The sequence below is a fragment of the Biomphalaria glabrata genome, chromosome 12 (genome assembly GCF_947242115.1).
Source record: "Biomphalaria glabrata chromosome 12, xgBioGlab47.1, whole genome shotgun sequence".
Lineage (NCBI taxonomy): Eukaryota > Metazoa > Mollusca > Gastropoda > Planorbidae > Biomphalaria > Biomphalaria glabrata.
Window position 1 is genome coordinate 31435613 of NC_074722.1, and position 20574 is coordinate 31456186.

The 20574-nt window shown below is 39.9% G+C and overlaps 1 protein-coding gene across 3 annotated transcripts in view; it reads right to left on the reverse strand.

Moving 5' to 3' along the window:
* Nucleotides 1–366: 366 nt before the first annotated feature.
* LOC106079932 (uncharacterized) overlaps nucleotides 367–20574 on the reverse strand; it is a 173944-nt gene continuing 153736 nt past the window's right edge. For all 3 annotated transcript variants that reach the window (XM_056006276.1, XM_056006275.1, XM_056006274.1), the window contains one exon: nucleotides 367–6135. In XM_056006276.1, coding sequence (XP_055862251.1) covers nucleotides 4006–6096 — 2091 coding nt within the window. In that variant the 5' untranslated portion in view covers nucleotides 6097–6135 and the 3' untranslated portion in view covers nucleotides 367–4005. The remainder of the gene's footprint in view (nucleotides 6136–20574) is intronic.

The following is a 20574-nucleotide window of genomic DNA, read 5'->3' on the forward strand; positions in this document are numbered from 1 at the left end:
GATTGTGGTGGCTGAGAGGTTAAGAAAATGGCTTCCGAAAGGTCCCGGGTTCGAATCATTAATTTTTGTATTTTGGGGAATAGTAAAAGCGATTTGTCGTTATGCTGGTCCCATGACACCCTGGTTAACCGTCAGCCATAGAAACAGATGACCAACGTATCATCTACTCTATAGATCACAAGGTCTGAAAGGGGTAGGCCTACTTTACTTTTTTATGGCCGGCACTCATTCATTTATGTGAATACTGTATACTTCCTTTTCGAGTCTATATGAAGTTTTTTTTTTTTCTAATTGTAAAAAGACAGGTACTGCTAAAAGTAATAACAAATAATAAGAACTGAACCAAAAAATATGATATAACAAAAAAAAAGTTTATTGAAAGTATTTTATAATAGCCACATCTGGCTACAGTAACAATGTATTTCATATGACACTCATATAGCCTACAAACAATATAACATTCGATTTGTATTAAGTCTTTAAAAAACAAAAAGTACATAAATTAAAGTTTCAGCGTCAAACGTAAATACGAAATTACATTTGGACACAATAAATAAAATATCGACAGGAGAAAATAGGTCTCCACAAAGGAGTTATTTTAACAAGCGATAATGTCAACTATCACCGCCATATGTTTGTCTTTCCGCGCGCCTGACTCCCAACCACCAATCAGATTAACCTTCAACCACGTGACACTCGTAATTCAGATCTGCAAAGTTTTACTAGTTCATATTATTACTTTAGGGACGCCTATGTAAAACAACGATCTGTAAGGTCGAATTTAATTTTCTACATTCGTTTTTTTTCCCTAAATACGACTTTAAAAAAAAAAAAAAGATCTACATTTTGATTCAACCAAGAGATGATAAACTGCCCATTTAGAATGAAATTACCTCCTCTGAACAAAATATTATTAAATAACAATCCCAGGCAAACAACACAAACAGTGGCGTAAACAAACAAACAGGGATTTGGGGGCCGGCGGAAAGACCCTCTTTAAGGGCCTCTGCGTTTTGACATTCGTCACCATGGCATGAGATAATGGCTTGAAGCATAGACTATATGATAATATAGTATTTAAAAGACAAAAACAAAACAAAAACCAAAAAAAAAATCGCGTTGTCTCAGTGTATAGGGCCTTCTTCAGTCGTAGAACGACTATAGTTAATCTCGTAGAATACTCTTTTACGTGACTGTGGAGTCCTGTTTTGGAGAGACACTCCCATATCCTCAAATATCGCAGGTTAAGGTGGCTTTCGCTTTGGTGGTAGCGGATGTTTCAATGTAGCATAGTAAAAAGTCAAGTAACGCCGCCATTTTGTTTGGCTGTCGCTAAGGACGCTAACGTCGAGTAGATCAAAGAAAATACGTAATTTGGTTTACGGTATTGACTTTTTGACTTTCAATGAAACTAAAAATAAAAATCAACTTAAAAAAAAATCTTTTTTATCATTTACCGTTCGTAAAAAGTACGCAGCAATTTAAAGCAACATGCAGCTTCTCTCGTGAAGTACTGCAGCATTGTGCCAAGCATGGATGAGGTATCAGGTGGTCAAGCCGGGCAAGATGAGTCATGAGAAGAAAAACGGTTTCACGTGTCGAGAGGTGATCGTAAGAAAAACTTTCATATCAGTGGACAAAACCTCGCCGACATTAGTGGACAAAGCTTCGCGGAAATCAGTGGACAAAGCATCATGTAAATCAGTGGACAAAGTATCATGTAAATCAGTGGACAAAAACTTCGAAGACATTAGTGAACAAACTTCGCGGAAATCAAGGTTGGTGTATCTTCAGTTTTTGGAAAATTTTCGGGGCCTAACTTCATATTTGGACAAAGCTAGTGATTAAATTTCGGTATCTACACACAGCCTCTGCACAGTGCACTCCTTATCACCGTATGGGCGCGCACATAACCCGCGGGTTATACAAGTTTTCCCCGCATGGGTGGTGGCTGTGCGGAGTATACAAAGGTGCGGGCTTTCAAATTTTATTTTACTGGTACCTCCTATAGTTGGCTGTGTGGTTGTGAAATGTACATTGGAAACCTCTCATTATAAACCCACAGAAAACAAATAGTACTGATGATAGTACTTTATGTACCAGTAGTTTATGGTAAGTCGCGGGGTGTATAAGGATGCGGGTTGTACGATTTTGTTTTTACTTATTTTGTAATTTGTGCGGGTTATACACGTATGAGGGTATATGCGCGAAAATACACTATATCTTGTGTCAACCACATAAACCACATGACCTTACATTGGCCACATTACCACATGTGATAGACACATTGGCCACATTACCACATGTGATAGACACATTGGCCAAACACATCGGCCACATTACCACATGTGATAGACACATTGGCCACATTACCACATGTGATAGACATATTGACAACATTATCTCTAGCGATATACCCATGGGTCACATTAGTTTTCCAGAAAATCAAAGACCACATAACATTTTGTGCCACCCAACATTGGCCACCTGACCTCCTGTGTTCCACATATTATCCACATGACCTCTTGTAACTCACATAACGTCCACATGACCTGCAGTGACCACCTCTTATTATTCCTACCTGAGACTGTATTATAAGACTATAGCGCCCTATGAACTTTTTCGTTACCACCAGAGCTCCGCCCATGTAAGAGAGACACCTCTCGGCACTAGGTCACAATTTTTCAATGATTAAATAATAATATCAATTTTAAGAGGTGACATTTGTGTGACATCTCATATGACATGGTGACATCACGATACAGTAAGTATTTAAGTCAATGTAAATAAATAAAGTCATTCAAAAATAATAACCAAGACACAACGTCACATAGCCATGGACACCGACCCTGTGGCCGCGGCATCGGGCTAACGGTCTCCACTGACCACAAGTTGCCACTTCACAGGGTCAGTGTTCAGGCCTACTATTGGTCGTCTCGGCTCAACACAGCCTAATGGAATCACCGCAGTGTGACCATGGTAAAGACTTACGTTTAACAAGGTAAGTTTTTAAATACAATCGAATCTCCGTGGGTTCATGTACATGATATATTTATTTAAAAAAATACATATTATACATATGAGCAAACAGATTAGGCTGCTGGGGGTGAAATACATACAAAGTGAAGGGCAGAGCATATTCTGATATTATATATAAATATTATATTAATAATACTATGTACAATATACGGTATAAAGAAATCGAAGCCTTTGTTTTTTTTCCCTCTTACAAAAGTTAAGCCACAAATCACACGGTATAAATCATCACGTGACCGCCCCGTTGTCACGTGACGTCTTTATTGCGCAGCCTGATCAGTCATATGACTTTTGTTGGCATGCGATCGATACGTTCACATGTTTATGTTATGTCGTATTGATACATATTAACAGCATATAATGGCCTCATCATTTCGCAACAGTACACCCGATTATAGTGTATTTACACAGTGAGTACTTATGTTACTCACTCTAGTTAATTCCATTCCGTTTGATCACTGTGAACATGCCACTTGTCAAGTGAATGTCCCAAATGAGTGTTGGATATCTCTGGTATTAGTTTATCCTGCTTTCGAAAGCTTGCTTTGATTAGCATAGTCCTGATAACATTCTTAGAAGGTATTTATTCACTCCTAGCGTCTCTATGCGCATCAAATCTGTAGACGTTTAATAAAGATGGCATAATGAATTCCTTTGAATAACATCTCATCTTTCATTACATGTATTCCTGTTTTTAAGTTGTTTCCCATTTAAATAAGGAATTGGCATGCAAATACAAAAATATGGATATCATACACAAAAAGATAAGAAATACAGAGAAAAAAAAAACCTAGTTGGGTTTTTTTTTTTAGTTAGCTTGTGAACGAAATCGAACTCTGGGTTGATTAAAAGAAGCTGGCCGGAAATTAAGTCCGCAAACTCGTGTTACGTCAATGAGTGTTGGGTGTTGTCCGAGCGGGGTGGGGTTTTACGAGGGTAATATCGATGCGTTTATTAAATGGCTTGCCCTCACGTAACCAGCAGAACTAATGAAGAAGTCAGAAGAGTCATGAGGATAAAGTCACATCGCGTTGTGGTCGCGGCGCTGTAGTCTTGGATAGCCCTGTGTGGCGCCCCGTCGATCTGTGTTGTGGGGTCGTCGTTGTATTCTCCAGCCTTGACCGGCTCGTGTTGACCGTGTTGAGAACCGGTGCCCAAGATTGGGGAAGGGTTGTGTGACCCCGAAGAATTGGCGTGATAAAAATGGTGACCGTCTCTTAAATTCTCCTCTGAAGGCATGGGCGTTGTGGTAGCATGAGAATCAGCATCATGCACCGCGGGTACTGATTTACATGGTTCAGGCTCGTGGCGATACTGAAGCTTTAAGAGAGGCTTACGAATGCCGCTCCGCCCGAAACTGAAGCTTTTTTTGTCGCACTGACTCGCCACGAAACTGTAAGCCTCAATGGGGTAAATTTTACTGAACACAAAACAGAGTGTATCCGAAGGATCGTTCAAATTCTGAACCAGAAGTATCCTCTCCCAGTAGTGGCCCTCAAAATCCCCAATGCATACGTAATCCGTGGTGGTGGGCACTAGAGTCGAGCAGCTGTTGAACTCCACGCGGAGCCTCGTCGGATCCTCGCAGGCCTGGAAGATGCTCCCCATGCAGACATAGCCTTCGGGGAGTGTGGCGCTGACTGTGTGCACCCAGGTCAGGTTGCAGTTGATCTGCTTGGGCGGAGGCTGCAAAGAAACTACGGGTTTTCCCGCACCCTCGTAGGAGCGGTACATGTCGTCGATGGGCAAGGGGTCCGCCATGAAACGATCTTCGTTGCAAATATTGGAGCCGAAGTCCTTCTCCAGCGCTGGCCAGGCGTAGCTCTGGCTTAAGCTATAGCGTAGAACGGACGGGCCGAGGGTGCTCAGTTTGAGGCATGTGTATCTCGGCCTGCATCCATTGCTGTTAAGAGAGACAGTAGTGTACATGTTAGTCAATACAGAAGACGGGCTATCAGGAAAAGAGACGCACTGAAAATTTCCAACATTTTCAATGGATAAATTGGAGTCAGTGATCTCTATGCGTTTGAGGCTTTCTGGGCTTTTCAGAAACCAAGTTCCTTTAAATATTTCCGGATAGTTGCATTGTACTGGCGCAGACAGGGCGCTGCATAATCCGCAGGACTTCTGGCACTCCTGTTTAAGGTAGGATTTGCACTCGACTTGGCTACACTTGTCGTATTCGTCCTCGCAAAGTGAAGGAAATACTCGCTTGTGCAGTGTCAGGGTCAGGAACTTGAGCTCTTTGCGAATGCTGACAGAACGATCCGCGTCTGCCCGACACGAGAGATCAGCAAAGAGGTAAGCTGTGACCTTAGAGGGGTCCTTGTGATGCGAGGGCATGGCGAGACACCAGAGATTCTCGTCGCCATCTCGTTTTAAGATGACGTAATGGTTCTTGTGATCCTTCCAGTTGGTGACGCAAGTGGTCTTCTGCTTAACGAACATTTTAACGTCGGGGAGGCAGTTGCTGGACAGAAAGTCAAACGTCACACCCTCTCCTCCAAGGCACTCCGACTCCATCCTCATAGGCCTCAGCATCCTGTTGCACCCGTTCTCGCCAAGCTGAGAATCCTCGATATCCATGTCGTACCCTCCGCTGAAGGGGCAGGGCGTGTAATCGCTGCCCAGCGTTGAGAACCGCACCAGGGGCCAGGTGTCCAGCGTAAGGTTCTTGTCGTCGCACAGTGCCAAGTCGAACACTTTGGCCTCGTGCGACCACAACACTTGGACGACGGAGCGGCTGCGGAAGAGAAACTTGGCGCACTTGTAATAAGAGTTGATGAGATGGTCTTCCCGCTTCAGGAGCAGCTTGTCGTGGAAGGTCAGCGTGCACTTCCAACGCAGCGGTGACTTCCCGCCGTCCTTGTAATGAATCTCCATGACATTGTGCCGGAAGTAGTACTCCGTGCCGCGGGAGCCGTTCGACCGGATGTGGCTGTACCACGGCATATCGTCGTTTTTTATCTGCAAAACTTTGGGGAAGTCACAGGAAGTAGCCGGTGAAACAGAAAGTGCAGCAAGAAGAAGTAACGACGCCAGGTTCACGAAGTCATCCATCTTTAAAATCTTTATAATATCACTCTATTGACAAATCACCTGAAATATATAGAAAGAAAATATGTTACAAATATGTTACAAATATGTTACAAATACGTTACAAATTGCTTAGCACAAAAAGATCCCAGCTATGAAAAGATCCGAGCTATGAAAAGATCCCAGGTACGAAAAGATCCCAGCTATGAAAAGATCCCAGCTATAAAAAGATCCCAGCTATGAAAAGATTCCAGCTATGAAAAGATCCCAGCTATGAAAAGATCATAAAAAGATCCCTACGTCATACTCAATGGCCGGACTAACCCTAATGACCTTTTCCTTGTCTTCTACTCCCTGATTTGATCTCAGACCTGGCTCCCGAAGATGAAGGGCGAGGTGGTGGGGGGGGGCCAAGGGAGGTAGGGCGGAGATGAAGACCTAAAAGAGAAATAACACGCCTGGGCTGGCTTAATCGAAAACTCTCACATGGGCAACTCCCCATCTATAATAGATCAGTACGGCGCCCCCTTTTTTTTTTCTTGCACGCCGGACTAATGATACAACTAGGCGTGTGAGTTAACTTTGGAAACGTAGAGGTGGGGGGGGGGGAGCTGGAGTTGGGACGAGAGTGAAAAGAAAAGGGAGGGATGGGGGGTGATCTGGGTAGACGTGGAAGTATTGAAGTTGTGCTGGTCACCCAGTGGTCAGTTAAACCGGACATTACAGACAGGCAGAGTAAATTGAAGGTCAACCGACATTGACAACTAAGGTCAGAAGCTATTGAGGAAAAGGAAAAAAAAAAGACAGGAATGAAGAAAAAGTCGTCCCCACCCCCCTACTCTCTCTCTCTCTCTCTCTTTCTCTCTTCAAAGTATTTGTGTCCTAGATGAGATTTGTTTGAGTTGATTTAATAGAGTATCAGACATATCCATGGAAGATTAGTTCCAATCATTCTAGGAGCTATTATAGGCTAGATGTCAACATATACTGCTTATACAGAATTGCAATTTTCCTTCAAGACACGATGAAAGTGTCCGTGTTGGTGTTTTGTGTGTGTGTGTGTGAGAGAGAAAAAGAGAGAGAGAGAGAGAGAGAGACTTAGTGTAAAATTTCTTTCATTTTATTCTAAGACTTCTGGACTTAAAACTACTAGTTTTTCTTTTTTTTTTAAATATTTTCTAAGATTCATCCTCGCAATAAAAAAATCACTCAAACGCTTCGATTATTTTAACATGACTAGACTTTGTCTTTACAAATAATATGAGTTGCACAGAAAAAAAACATGCAAGTGCTTCTCAAACTTTTCCCAATGGAGCCCCTCTGAACGAGACAAATTTCTTTCGCGCCCCCTTGGATAAATGTGGACACTGTAGACTTTTATATTGGAGTCCGGAAGGACTGCTAGAATGCAATTAAAAAAACAGCAACACAATTTTCTGGTTCTAATTTGAGTGGGCCTCGACCGGTGTTTACTAATAGTAAAACACTTGGCATCCTAACCGAGGGATCTGGAGTTTGAATCCTGGTGAAGGTTGGGATTTTGAACATTTTTTCGGACGACCCTGAGTCCACATAACTTAAACGACATACGTTGAGAACGTAGCGCGGCTGGTCGTTGTGCTGGCAACAGTAACCGTCGGCTATAGGTTCAAAACGATCACTTGCCCTCAATGTTGGCAAGGTCTGAAAGAGGAATCTTTACTTTAGATTTTTTACAACGAACAAGATTAGTGACATGACTCTTTTGACTTAACTACAAAGGCTATTCCAGATAATAGTTAACAGTGAAACGCCATAACTATGAGCGACATACAAATAGTCCTTGAAAAATAACGAATCGCATTTTGGAGTCACGTGTTTTTTTTTTCTTTCAATGTCCTATTTAAGTCACGTGTTTTTTTTGTTTTTTTTCAATGTCCTATTTTTAAAAAAAGTTATCCAGCCTTCTCGTATATCAGTCGACATCATTCCTTTAAATTATCTCGGGGTGTCAAGGGAGAGAAATGAAGACTGCCAAGCTTTACTCCCCAACTCAGCATTCATAATTGTCCCAGAGATATTGGCCAGACATGAGAAATGGACAGTGGTCAATGGTGGGAGGGCGCCGATTTCTGACCTCTCCTCCTCGTGTGTCAATGGCGAGAAGCGGGGCGAGTGCCGGACATGAGCCAGGGCGTGCAGCAATCAATTTTTATCGGGCATGCTTGTCTGGCTATCGCTGGTCATTCTGGAGGGTCAGAAGGTGGACTAACGCGTCATTAACTGTACCACGCGGTCAGTCACGGACCCAAAACACGCATAGACAGAATCAAGAGTGAGACAAAAGTCATTTAAGCACCCAAAGCAGATCCGCCCCTGCCATAAAGCCTTATTCCTATAAAGCGCTCCCTTTCCCCCCATCAATTATTCTGCCAGACCACCTTTGCATCTGTTCGACTACTTTTGTCTTTGGTCTTCTTCAGGTTGAAAGTAATCGATAAAATCTATTCAGGAAGCTTCAACACTTTCGTTTTTTTTTTCTCCCCTCGTGCCATTTTTTTTTTAATGAAAGAAAACGACCAAAAAAAAATAAAAAAAATCGTTTCAAACATTTTTCCGCTGCTAATTTTTACAAAAAAAAAAAAAAGTCTTAGCATTTTAAATTGCTCTTCCATCTCTCCCCCCCCCCTCTTTTTGTTTGTTTATTTTTAGGCGCGTAACATTTCAAGTAAACAGACGACAACTTTGGTCAAACGTAGATGTGATAGTCGGCCACTAGATATGGGAACAAAACAAAATGGAGGGGACATCAGAGGATTAAAAAAAGATTCTGTGCTGAAGTTATTGGCACCCAACAGATAAGTGCAAACAGTAGCAGAAATAAACAGCGAGAAATTAAAAGTCGGCGATAGGGAGAAAATGTGAATGCAGCAAACAGCAGAATAGCACATACAAAATAAAGAGCCAACCGTAAATAATAAACACACACAAACTTTGGAAACGTCGATAGATAAAATAGATAGATAGAAAGAAAGAAAGATAGATAGATAGATAGATAGATAGATAGATAGATAGATAAATAGATAAATAGATAAATAGATAAATTATTATAGCCTTTATAATTATAGCTGTTATATAGCGATACTCTCATGCTTATATCAAGTTCAGAGCGCTATGGTCCAATCTCATTTGTGGACCAGTTGGGAAGGGGGGGGGGGGAAGGGGGTATCTGGGAGAAGGTTTTCCGTGCTGCCTTCAGGCGCTCAGTAAACACAACTCCTGCTCGAGTCGGGTGTCGAACCTTGAGCCCCCTTCATAGGTAGCCAAGCCAAGTTCAAGCGTCCTTAGCATCTCGACCACGCTTCCCAGAGAGATAGATAGATAGATAGATAGATAGATAGATAGATAGATAGATAGATAGATAGATAGATAGATAGATAGATAGATAGATAGATAGATAATCTGTCCATACATTTTTAGGCATTTGGCCAGTGACTGTTGGCTGCTGCGAGACGAGGCTGATTCTGACCATAGACTGAATTGAGCCTTCAGTGATCTCTCTATTGCACTTTAGCTAATGCCCCTCCCACCTATCCCCTGGACAATGTCCAGTGTGTCCAGGCAAGGCATTGGGAGTACCGGGAATTAAAAGAGAGGAGAAAGGAGAGAGAGGAGCGCGAGAAGAGAGAAAGAGGAGAGAAGAAAGAGAATAAAAAGGAGAGAGGAAAGAGTGTTGAGAGAGAGAGAGGAAAGAGAGAGAGAGAGAGGAAAGAGAGAGAGAGATGAAAGAGCGAGAGAGAAGAGACAGAGGAGAGAGAGAGAGAGAGATGAAAGAGCGAGAGAGAAGAGACAGAGGAGAGAGAGAGAGAGGAGAGAGGAAAGAGAGAGAGATGAAAGAGCGAGAGAGAAGAGACAGAGGAGAGAGAGAGAGAGAGGAGAGAGGAAAGAGAGAGAGAGATGAAAGAGCGAGAGAGAAGAGACACAAGAGAGAGAGAGAGAGAGAGAGAGAGAGAGAGAGAGAGAGAGAGGAGACATTCAAACAGTTCAAGGAATATAAAAAAGAAGACATTATATCAAGTTATCTTCAAAGTGAATGTGTTTATCATGATGAATGCAACTGTATGTGTGTGCGTGATTCAATAGCTCTAAAAAGCTTATTTCTAACATCAGAATTTCACGATTCATTATCGAGCCATTAAAGATGTTTAAGCGAATCCGAAAAACTTAATTTAATTCCTTCCTTAAGGATTTGGTTTTGTTTTCTTCTAGAAATGGAAAAGTAGGATCAAGATTTATAATTACACTCTGGCAACAGTTTTTAGTTACCAGATTTTTAATGCATTTCATTTCAACTTCTCATTTCACTTTCAATTTAACGTTGGTTTTTTTTTTGTGTGGTTTCTTTTGTTCAGACGGACGTTATGGAAAACTTATATATGGACAAATACATATCATGGACAATATGAACAATATATATACATATATATATATATATATATATATATATATATATATATATATATATATGTTATCGGCAAAGTATTAATGCAGGCACTCTATAGAATGCCGGGCGTTATTAGGTAAAGTAAGTTTGCTTATGCTTAGGCATTCTATAGAATGACAAGTTCTATGTCAGGCAAAAAATAAAATGTCTTATTTATTAAGACATTCATAAATTCAATATCAATGAGTGGGGGAAAAAGCCACAAATTGACAACAGGATTTCTTATTACTAAAAATACCTGCTAATTATAGTGAAAAAAAACAGGCTCAAAATCTATGGCCATATTACAAGATCTTCGGGGCTCGCAAAGACCTTCCTTCAGGGAACAGTACCATGAAAAAGAAGAAGAGGCAGACAGAGAAAGAGATGGGAGGACAACATAAAAGGATGGACAGGCCTAACATTAAAAGAGGTTCTAAACAAGGCAAAAGACAGGGAGGAATGGAGAAAAACGGTCAACGAGTCTTGCTTGGTGCCCCAACGGTCCAACAGACTAAGGGATAGGTAAAGGTAAAAAGGTATTGATATATGTTATGGGTATTAGCGAAGAAACATTATCAAAGGCATTGACACTATGGATGGAAAAAGATCTCATGACTTAGACATTATGAACATTTAGGACGAAATGGACAGTGTGGGTGAACTGGGTCAGTGGACAACATAGACGATAAATGCATATGTGAAACAAGCAAATAATAATTTAAAAACATACTTTAAAATACAACGATTTATCTAAGGGGAAGTAAATATAGAAACATATTATGATTGGAACGGACAAGTGATGTAACTACATACATTCACATACACACACACATATAGAAATTGTCATAGGCAAAGTTATTTCACTTAGCTCCTCGAACACTACTTGATTTTTAAGCTCAAAGAAAAGTGAGAGGAGGAGATTTTAAAATATCTTTTTTTGTTATCGTTGAGATTTGCTGTTCGGAAACTGTTTCCTTATCTCTGTTTCCTTTGGTAGATTAAGATTTTTATAATTCAAATAAAAACAGAACAATTCCACGGTCTGACAAGAACAACTTTTAGATAGTAAACAAAAGTGTACTATAAACCTCAGTAACGTAGCATACGTAAACAGATTTGTAACTATCCCAGACAGGTGCAAATAGGAACACTTTTAACCATCATGAACTTCAAGATGAAAATTTTATTCAGTTAATGTACACCTTGTTGGGGGCGCGGTGGCTAAGAGGTTAAACACTTGGCTTCCGAACCTGAGGTCCTGGCTTCGAATCTCGGTGAAGTCTAGGATTTTGAATTTCGGGAAAATTAGGGTGCCCCTGAGTCCACCCACACATATGGGTACCTGACTTTAGTTGGGGAAAGTAAATGCGTTAGGTCGTTGTTCTTGGCCACATGACACCATTCTCGTTAACTGTTGACCGAAAATACATATGGCCTTAAAACACCCTCTGTCCTTTAGAAAAGAGAAGTTGTTTTTTTAAATACAGTTTCTTGATGTCATTTATTATACATATCTGTGTTGTCTTCTACCATTATATAAAATTATATTGTCGTTCAGAGGTTATCGTTTGTAGACATCAAAGTATTATGAGAAGCTACATTTAATAGCTCAATTGGAGCTTTTCGTTTAGATTAATAAATCAACAGAATTCTTACTTACCAAATAAATCACTCTAATTATCCAGAGAGGTATTATAAAAAAATTAAACATAAACTAGTAACATACAGTATTACTTAGTTCAATAATAGATTTATAAATAGACTTAGCATGAAGCTTGAAACTTATTGACTGACCACGTATATTGTCTTCCCTTGTATTTATATCCTCGCTAAAATTAGCTTCTCCAACAGACATGAAAGAACATGAACCTTAATTTTAACTCCCTTGGCTATTTTTTTTTTAGTTCCATTGGACAGTTTCTCGTTCGTTCTCGAAATGTCAACATGGTGTTTATTGTTTATACACTGAAAGCAACTTTGACCATGACCTTGACGAGTATGATCACGTGACAAATACCTTAAATAAGGATGCTTGTTCCACTTTGTTGGTCACTACGGAGACGTGAAAGAAGATGACCATCAATCACAAACATGCACACATAAACGCACACACACACACACACATTCCCGATTATCCCATCTGGGAATGAGGGTGTCCTTGCCTTGTCTTTCCCTGGTCATGTCGCGGTCAAACTGGTGGTCATCGCTCACGTGGAACAATGCGTCACCATCTGGTTGCGTCAAATATCCTCTGGTGAGTCAGATTTTTTTTTGTTGTTGACAAATAGCCTCTTGTGAGGTAAAGTAAAGAGGCGGGGAGAGGGGGGAGGACAGGGGTGGGAGATGAAGTCCCGCTATTGTCCAGCGCAGGTCGACTGGATGTAAAAGTCTCATTTATAAAGACGCCCCCGACTGGTGTCACTACTGCTCGAGGGGGGGGGGGCGTGAACACACACCGAGGGCGATAAATGGCGAGAAGAGGAAAAAAGGAGGTTCTAGCAATATTGGCTGTAACCCTCGTCACCTCATTATCTTCTTAAGCTCTTGTATTAAACCCTACTTTTTGTTAGACAACTTTTATTAGACCATATGATCTCTCGTTCTCTCTCTCTCTCTTTTCTCTCTCTCTCATTCACTCTCTCTTTTTTTTTCATTTTTTCTTCTTTCTCTTTTTCTTAGCTCGCTTTCTTATACTTTCTCCCACTTTATTTCTCTCTCTCCATCTCTCGTACTCTTTATCTCTCGCAATCTAATCTATATTTCTCTCTCTCTCTTATGCTCTCATCCCTCTCTTGTTCTAGCTCCTCTTCATTCAACTCCTTCTTTTGCGTTTTCTTCTTTTTTTTCCTTTATCTCTCGCTATCTCACTATGTCTGTATCTTTCTTTCTCCCTTTTCTCTCTTTCTTTCGCACTCTTCTTCTACTCAACTTTCGTTCCCCTGTTAGGTTTTTCTTTCTCTGTGTTTCTCTTTATCTTTCTCTCTCTTTTCTCTTTCTCTTTGCTTCTTTCTCATTTCTCCCACTCTCTCTTTCTCCTCTTTCTTCCACTTTCTTTCTGTTTCTCCCACTCTCTCTTTCTCCTCTTCCACTCTCTTTCTCCCACTCTCTTTCTCCCACTCTCTCTTTCTCCTCTTTCTCCCACGTCTCTCTCTCTCTCCTATCCTAGTCTTTCTTGTTATAAAGTCCAGAGGAAAAAAAAAGTTAATTGATGCTAGGAAACAAACTGTAACAACAATAAGAGTTAGGCAATGTGAGAGGGAGGAGGAAGTAGCCATTGCGCAGGACGGAAGTTGTAGATTAACTGAGCACCTATTAAACATTGAATCACAGTTGGCTCATGTTGACATTTCAATAAAGTACATGTACTCGTGCTAGTGAAGGAACATGGACTACGCTGTCATTCCCGTACTGTAGTTCCAATGAAAAGATAGACAGACAAAAGGAGGAAGAGAGAGAAGAGAAAGAGCGAGAGAGAGGAGGAGACAAAAAGATGGAGAGGTGGAAGAGAGAGAGAAAAAGACCGAAAATGGGAGAGAGTAGAGATAGAGAGAGAGAGAGTGGGGAAGAGCCCGAAGGAGGGAGAGAGAGAAGAGAAAGAGAGATGGGAAATAGAAAAGAAAGAAAAAAAGTGGACAGAGTAAAAATTACAGTGTTGAAAAGAGAGAAAGAAAGAGAGAGAGAGAGAGAGGGAGAGAAAGAAGTCGAAACAATGAAATAACGGAGAAAAATACTAGAGTGAGAGAGAGAGAGAAGCATAAAGGGAGAAAGATACAGAGAGGGCGAGAGAAAAAGAGAGCGAGAGAAGGTGTAAGATAAATTGGAATTTAGTAGCTCATTAGTAAGACCATCTATGAATGGAAGCCTGTTCTCTCTTCTTGCCACCTACCAAGTGTCGCAAATGTCAAACTCATACAAGTGACCTACTTCCAAACACCAGGGGTCAGAGTGCAGCACATTCTTTGTCACCCTCGTCATCATCTCGTGCTCTGACACAACACACAATATACACCGCAGTAAATAAATCAGCCCCCCCCCCCCAAAAAAAAAAAAAACAAAAAAAAAAACCCAGAAAAAAAAGATTGCTATTGCATGTATTATGCAACCACTGCTAACCCAGGAAAAAAAAACAGTAATAAACCTAGAAATGACCTAGAAAAATTCTTAGCTATAACCCAGAAACCCAAAAATAACCCATCAATCTTTATATGTCGTTGGTAATAAATAGATTCAGTATAATCAGGCTAATTTAAATCTCATTAACGAAGTGAAGCCTATTTTCTATTCAACTTGTTATTAAAATTGACATTCCGTTTGATATGTCTTGTACGAAATTCAGGTTAACATATATAATACATGTAAACCGTGTCATTATTGTGGGTTTATGTATTCCTGTCTTATTGTGTTAGAAAAAAAAGTGTGTGTGTGTGTGTGATATCCGTAGAAGAAACTCTCTTGTCCGGCTCACTAGCGGCGAATATTAAAAAGTCAATCAGCGAGATTGAGTCCCAGTTATCTTCTCATGAACAAGGAAGATCACTCCAATGATTGCCAGTTTTCCTTTCTTCATTATTTCTTTTTTTATCTTTTGGTTTATTAACTAATAAAAAAAAAAAAAAATAGAGTTTCATATTTTCCCCACTTTCCATTCTATTCAATACATCATTTCAAATAAAACATCAACAGAATTAAAATATCGAGTCTTGGTGTTCGTTTTTTTTTCATTTTCTTTGTTATTTTATATATATATATATTTTTGTTAACTCCGTGACCTGTGTAATCTAAATAACTGCCTAACATTTTCAAACGTCTTGGAATGAACGCTGGCCTTATCAGAGGTGGCATTTGATGAAATATTTCGAATATGACATTATATACTCGACACGAGAGACGGGTTCAGCCTGTGGGGAATAAATTATAGATCAGTTTGACATGACAACAAAAAAAGGTTTGAATTTTAAATGTTGGAGCTGTTAAGGCATAAACATATACTCGCCTAGACCAGTGATGTCCAAAATACGGCCAGCGGGCCAGAATCGGCCCTTGACGTGTTTCCATCCGGCCCGCGAAACGTTGACACAAAATATAGAAAATCGCACCCCCCCCCCTTTTTTTTTTTTTAAAATTTGACAAATACATCTTCCTATATCTATATCTTAACCTACTTAAGGACACTTTTTTTCTCTGATGGATTGATAGTGGAACATGATAATACGCCAATATATTTGTTTTTTCAAGGCGTGACGAAAAGATTTTAAAACTACGCCTAGAGATAGGAGTGTGTGTGTGTTTTGTGTGTGAATGTTGTTCGCATTTGTATCTATATTGTTATTGTACAGTATTTACACTGAGGTGGCCAGTTGTAGTCAAGCTGAATTTCTATTTGATTGGACCAATAAAAAGTATCTTATCTTATCTTATCTTATTCAAGGAAAATTAGTTGGTAATAAAACTAGCTGCAATGTTGGTCTCATGTCAAGTAGAGAAATAAAGCCGATTTCTGAAGCCTAAAAAGACACATTTCAAATATATCATTATTTAATGTAAGAACTAGAGACACAGGTTTCTAATAAAATAGTTTCAAGTCAATTTCGTTTAATTTTTGTACCTGAGAAATTTAAAAAGTCGTCGACGGATCATGTGTGGTGCCCCAAAAGGTTTAACAGACTAAGGGATAGGTGAAGGTGGGTAAAGGTGAATGATGATAATAAATAGGAGTTGCAATTTTGTTGCTCTTTTTCTTTATTGACAGTTTCATTTGATCTGGCTGGGATTGAGCTTACAAAACTCAAAGTTTAATCTCATTAGATATTCCACAGAACTCTGATGACGATTACGTTGGCAGAAAATATATTGAATTAATTCTAAAATATATTTGCTTTGAAGGGATATTATTTTATTCTAATATAAGCCTATGCAAACTATAGCTTTCACCCTTTTTATTTTTACAATACCTCTATTCAAGTCAGAACTTTGTGGAACCTGGAAGATGGAATCTGAACAAGCATCTAAAAAAACAAACAAAAAAAAGAAGATCTAGGTCTAGACAAGATCTTAATGTCTAAATTATAATATAAGGTATATCTAGATATAATGAAAGTACCAAAAAATAATGAAGCAATCTCACATTTAGCTCTGGATCAATTGGTAGCGTCGTTGGTACAAAGTGCGAGTTCGATTCCCAGTTTGGGCACATCTTTTTAAAATTATTATTTTTTTTTTTTTTAAACTTGTGTTATGGGGGTATTGCCTTCTTTTTTTGGATTTTTTTTTTTTAAATGGTTTTCTTGATAAAATTGTTATTATTACATTTCTAATATTAGGTCTTCTACTTTTGAGAACTTTCCATTTTGATTTATATAGAGCGTCTTACGTGCTCTAAAGCTTGCTCGGTGTTCTCTGCTACAATCTCTTTTGTGAGCATGTCAAAGGAAGAAGCTTCTAACAGATTGTGTCCGTGCTGCTTTGGGGGGGGGGGGGGCAGGTTTGGTGGGAGGGAGGGGGAGAATTTGAAAATCTTCCCGGGCCAACACTTGAGGGGGCCCCCAAAAGAGAGTTTTTTACATTAAATATTAAATATTACACAAATAGCAAAGGCCCCCTAAGAGGTCAAGCCCCCCCGGGGCGCCCAAATGATGGCAAATCCCTAGCTACGCCACTGCTTGGAGAGGGGGGGGGGAGTTCAGCAAATACCACATAAGTCAAATGTAAATTTAAAATTCCTGATCTACATCCAGATTCGACCTCCAAGCCCTCTCGTTAGGAAGCCAAGCTCCTCAGCCACATACAATTTGCAATTTCTTGTTAAAGCAGCGATAACAATAAATTCCGTGAGATATTTAAAAAAAAATAATTCTTTTCATGTTTTTAGTTTATCTTCCCGATGATCAATTATGTACTCTTCAGATGCTGCGGTGCCAACATTTTATCAATTATTTTGTCTGCCAAGTCACGTTGTCAATCCACGCAACGAGCTTCTCCTTTCACACCCCCCTCCCTAGTTCCTAAATTCACACTACCCCCCCTTCCCATCTCCCCCCCCACCCCCGCGCAGACAGCCACGTATCTTTCATCTCAGGGGTGTGCACATCAGCTAGGTGTGAAATTTGTGTTTTTGTTTTTTCGTCAACCGGTTCGTTTCCCGCGTGCCGGTCGTATTGATTTGAAATGGACGTTTTCTTGAAGTCGGACGTAACAAAACTGTACATAATTCAGAAGCATATTTTCTATGCATGATTAAATGTATGTATGTAACATATACATCATGTATTAAGTGCTGGGTGGCTTTAGAGTATGTGTGTGGCAGGGATAGTGGTGTATAGAATTTTTCTTCAAGTGTAATGAAAAGGGCGAAGTGCACAAGAAATTGTTTTAAAAAAGGTGAACACAAGTGTTAATAACTAATTTGTATGTAAAATGACAAGAGAAATATATATAACAAAAATAGGAAGGAATTATATCAGTGGTGCATCACTTTTTCGCCCCTGTGGGCAACATAATGTTCTGATGCCTTAGGATGTAACAGCAAAAAATGTTGCCGAGTCCAATGGAAACTTGCTTCTGCGGCTCCATTTATGGACTCTGCGCAAAATTGTGAAAAATTTTTAGGCAGCACTGAAATAAGGAAACAAGAAACGTATCGGCCGCAAGACCTTCGCAAAAAAAACAACCCAAAAACAACAAACAAACAAAAAAAAAAAAAGTATTGTTTCTCCCTAAGCAATAGATAACTTTTGTTCAGACTAAGTTTCATATAGAGAATATATAAAAGCACGACTGTCTTAAGGGAGAATGGGTTCACGCGCTTTGTGCGTATTTCTCCGTTAGATACTTGACTTTTCTGTAGCTGTATTTTAGACTAAGGTTTCAACCCAAATCACCCCCCTTTCTTATGTGCATGGAAAAAGTCGACCAACTTTCTCTAGAGACGTCCATAAGTTAGGCCGAAAAGTGGTAAACAAAAACAGAACTAGCGTCAAATAATATGGCGTCGCACCTTCTTAGAAAACCTAAAATAGTGGCGCCCGGGTGGAAACGATCGTAGGAGGAAACGATTAGGCTAAAGGGTAGCAAAACAAGACTCCCGTGGGGGTGCCTAAAGGGGTGTGAGAGCATCCTCATTGCACTGTGTGGAGTTGTAAAAAAGCTCCCACAACCTTGTCACAATCCAGGCGCCGTTCCTCAATGGGCCGTTACATAAATGGAATGTCCTGCACGGTTAGCCTGGTATAGAAAAGGAAAATGGCAGGGGTCCCGCGAGTCTGACATCTCATTCAGGCCAGTGAGAGGGAGCTCTTGTTCACTTTTGCTGGCCTGGAGTTCCAAGAGCCGAAGTCTCAATTCTACCTGACAGTTTCAAGAAGAAGAAGTAGGCACCGACTAAGAAGAGGCTGTGACTGATCTTTATGGAGAGAGTTTGCCGTCCAATTGAACGACTCTAAGGTCTATGCACGACAAAAGATGATGTCTGGACTAGGGAATTTTCTCGGTAAAATGATGTGCGCCATTGACAAAAGTTTTTTTTAATGATATCAATTCTAGTTTTTTATGGGGGTTGCTTGTAAAATGTTTTACATGTTTCGGATGTTCCTTCAGAGTTGAATATAATTTACTTCTTAGTCCAAACCTCCCGGAGGACGACCGGGGATGGGAGAGGGCAGGGTTCGAACCCAGGAACCATCTATAAGTTCGAACGACAGCCCAGCGCGCAAACAGCACCACCAGGCATTGGTTTATGTTTTTGATGTGATTGTATGTAAAAGTGGGCGGATGGTTTGGTTGTGTAGTCTGAAGAGATTTTGATGTAACTATGACGTGGTATGTCGTAGTTCAAGTTAATGAAGTTGGTTGTTGAAAGTAAGGGAGAGAACCAGACAGACACGAGCGACAGAAGGACGTGTATTCTGAGGGAGATATATCGTTGCATTTCTACATATATGTGATTGTATCAATGTTTTATATTCAGTTTTGTTTAAAAAGAAATTTATTCGAGTTTATTTCAAGTGCTACAATAAGAATATCTTATCTTATCTTTAAAGTACAGACGTTCCTTTAAAAAGAAGATAATTACGTCCTGCGCGTGTTCCTGGGTCAATCTAGTCATGCATGTTAATCTATGACGTAAATTCTGCCAATTCATCAGTTTTCCTGGCTGGCTCAGGCAACCCATTCCATGCTCTAATAGCATTAGGGAAGAAGGAGTATTTGTACAAATTTGTCCTAGCATAGTGAACATTTGGAATATAATACGTCTATACAGGTGTAGTTGTACTAGATGTTTGGGGCTACAACCCAACGATCAGCACTGCTTAGATTAAATGGCCGGTCGTGATGTTCTCACTTCAGATCGTTCCTACGGTGGAGTGGGGTTTCAGTTCCAACCCCCAGATCTTATACACTTCTTCATGATCTTTAGAAAGAGAAGTGTTTTTTGAAGTGTTGTATAATATGTATATGTCCGCCGAGCAGTTTAATCGTAATGTTTACATACATTTAAACAAACATTAAAAAAATAAAGTAATTTTTATAACACGCACACACAAACAAAAAATCTCGATTGAAGTCATACAAGTCATATTACATTCTATGCCTTGTCAGAATTCTAGTCACATGACCTTCACGTGATGTCATAAGATTTCACGTCATATACTTAACTTTTTTTTTCTCTATTAGTCTAAAGTGAGTCTATAAAGCAAGAGGCGTGCGAGGGTGTTCAGGCCGGCACTGCTCTTGTAACGCGACGGGTTTAAACGCTGATTCAGTGTGACATATTGAATCAAGGAAACTCACACATGGATTAAGCTAGAAAATAACCCGGCTTTATGGAGGAGGGGGAAGGGGAGGTGAGGTGTGTATGTGTAGGAATTGGTGGGGGGTCAGGAAACAAGACATGACATTTCTAGGACACTCCCATGCATAGTTATCGATTGAAAGATTATGGACTTTTTGATGTTTTTATTTTCTTAGCAAAAAATCAATACACCTTTTCCGTCATATTTATATATGAAATATACACAAATAAATATATACTAGTAGACCCA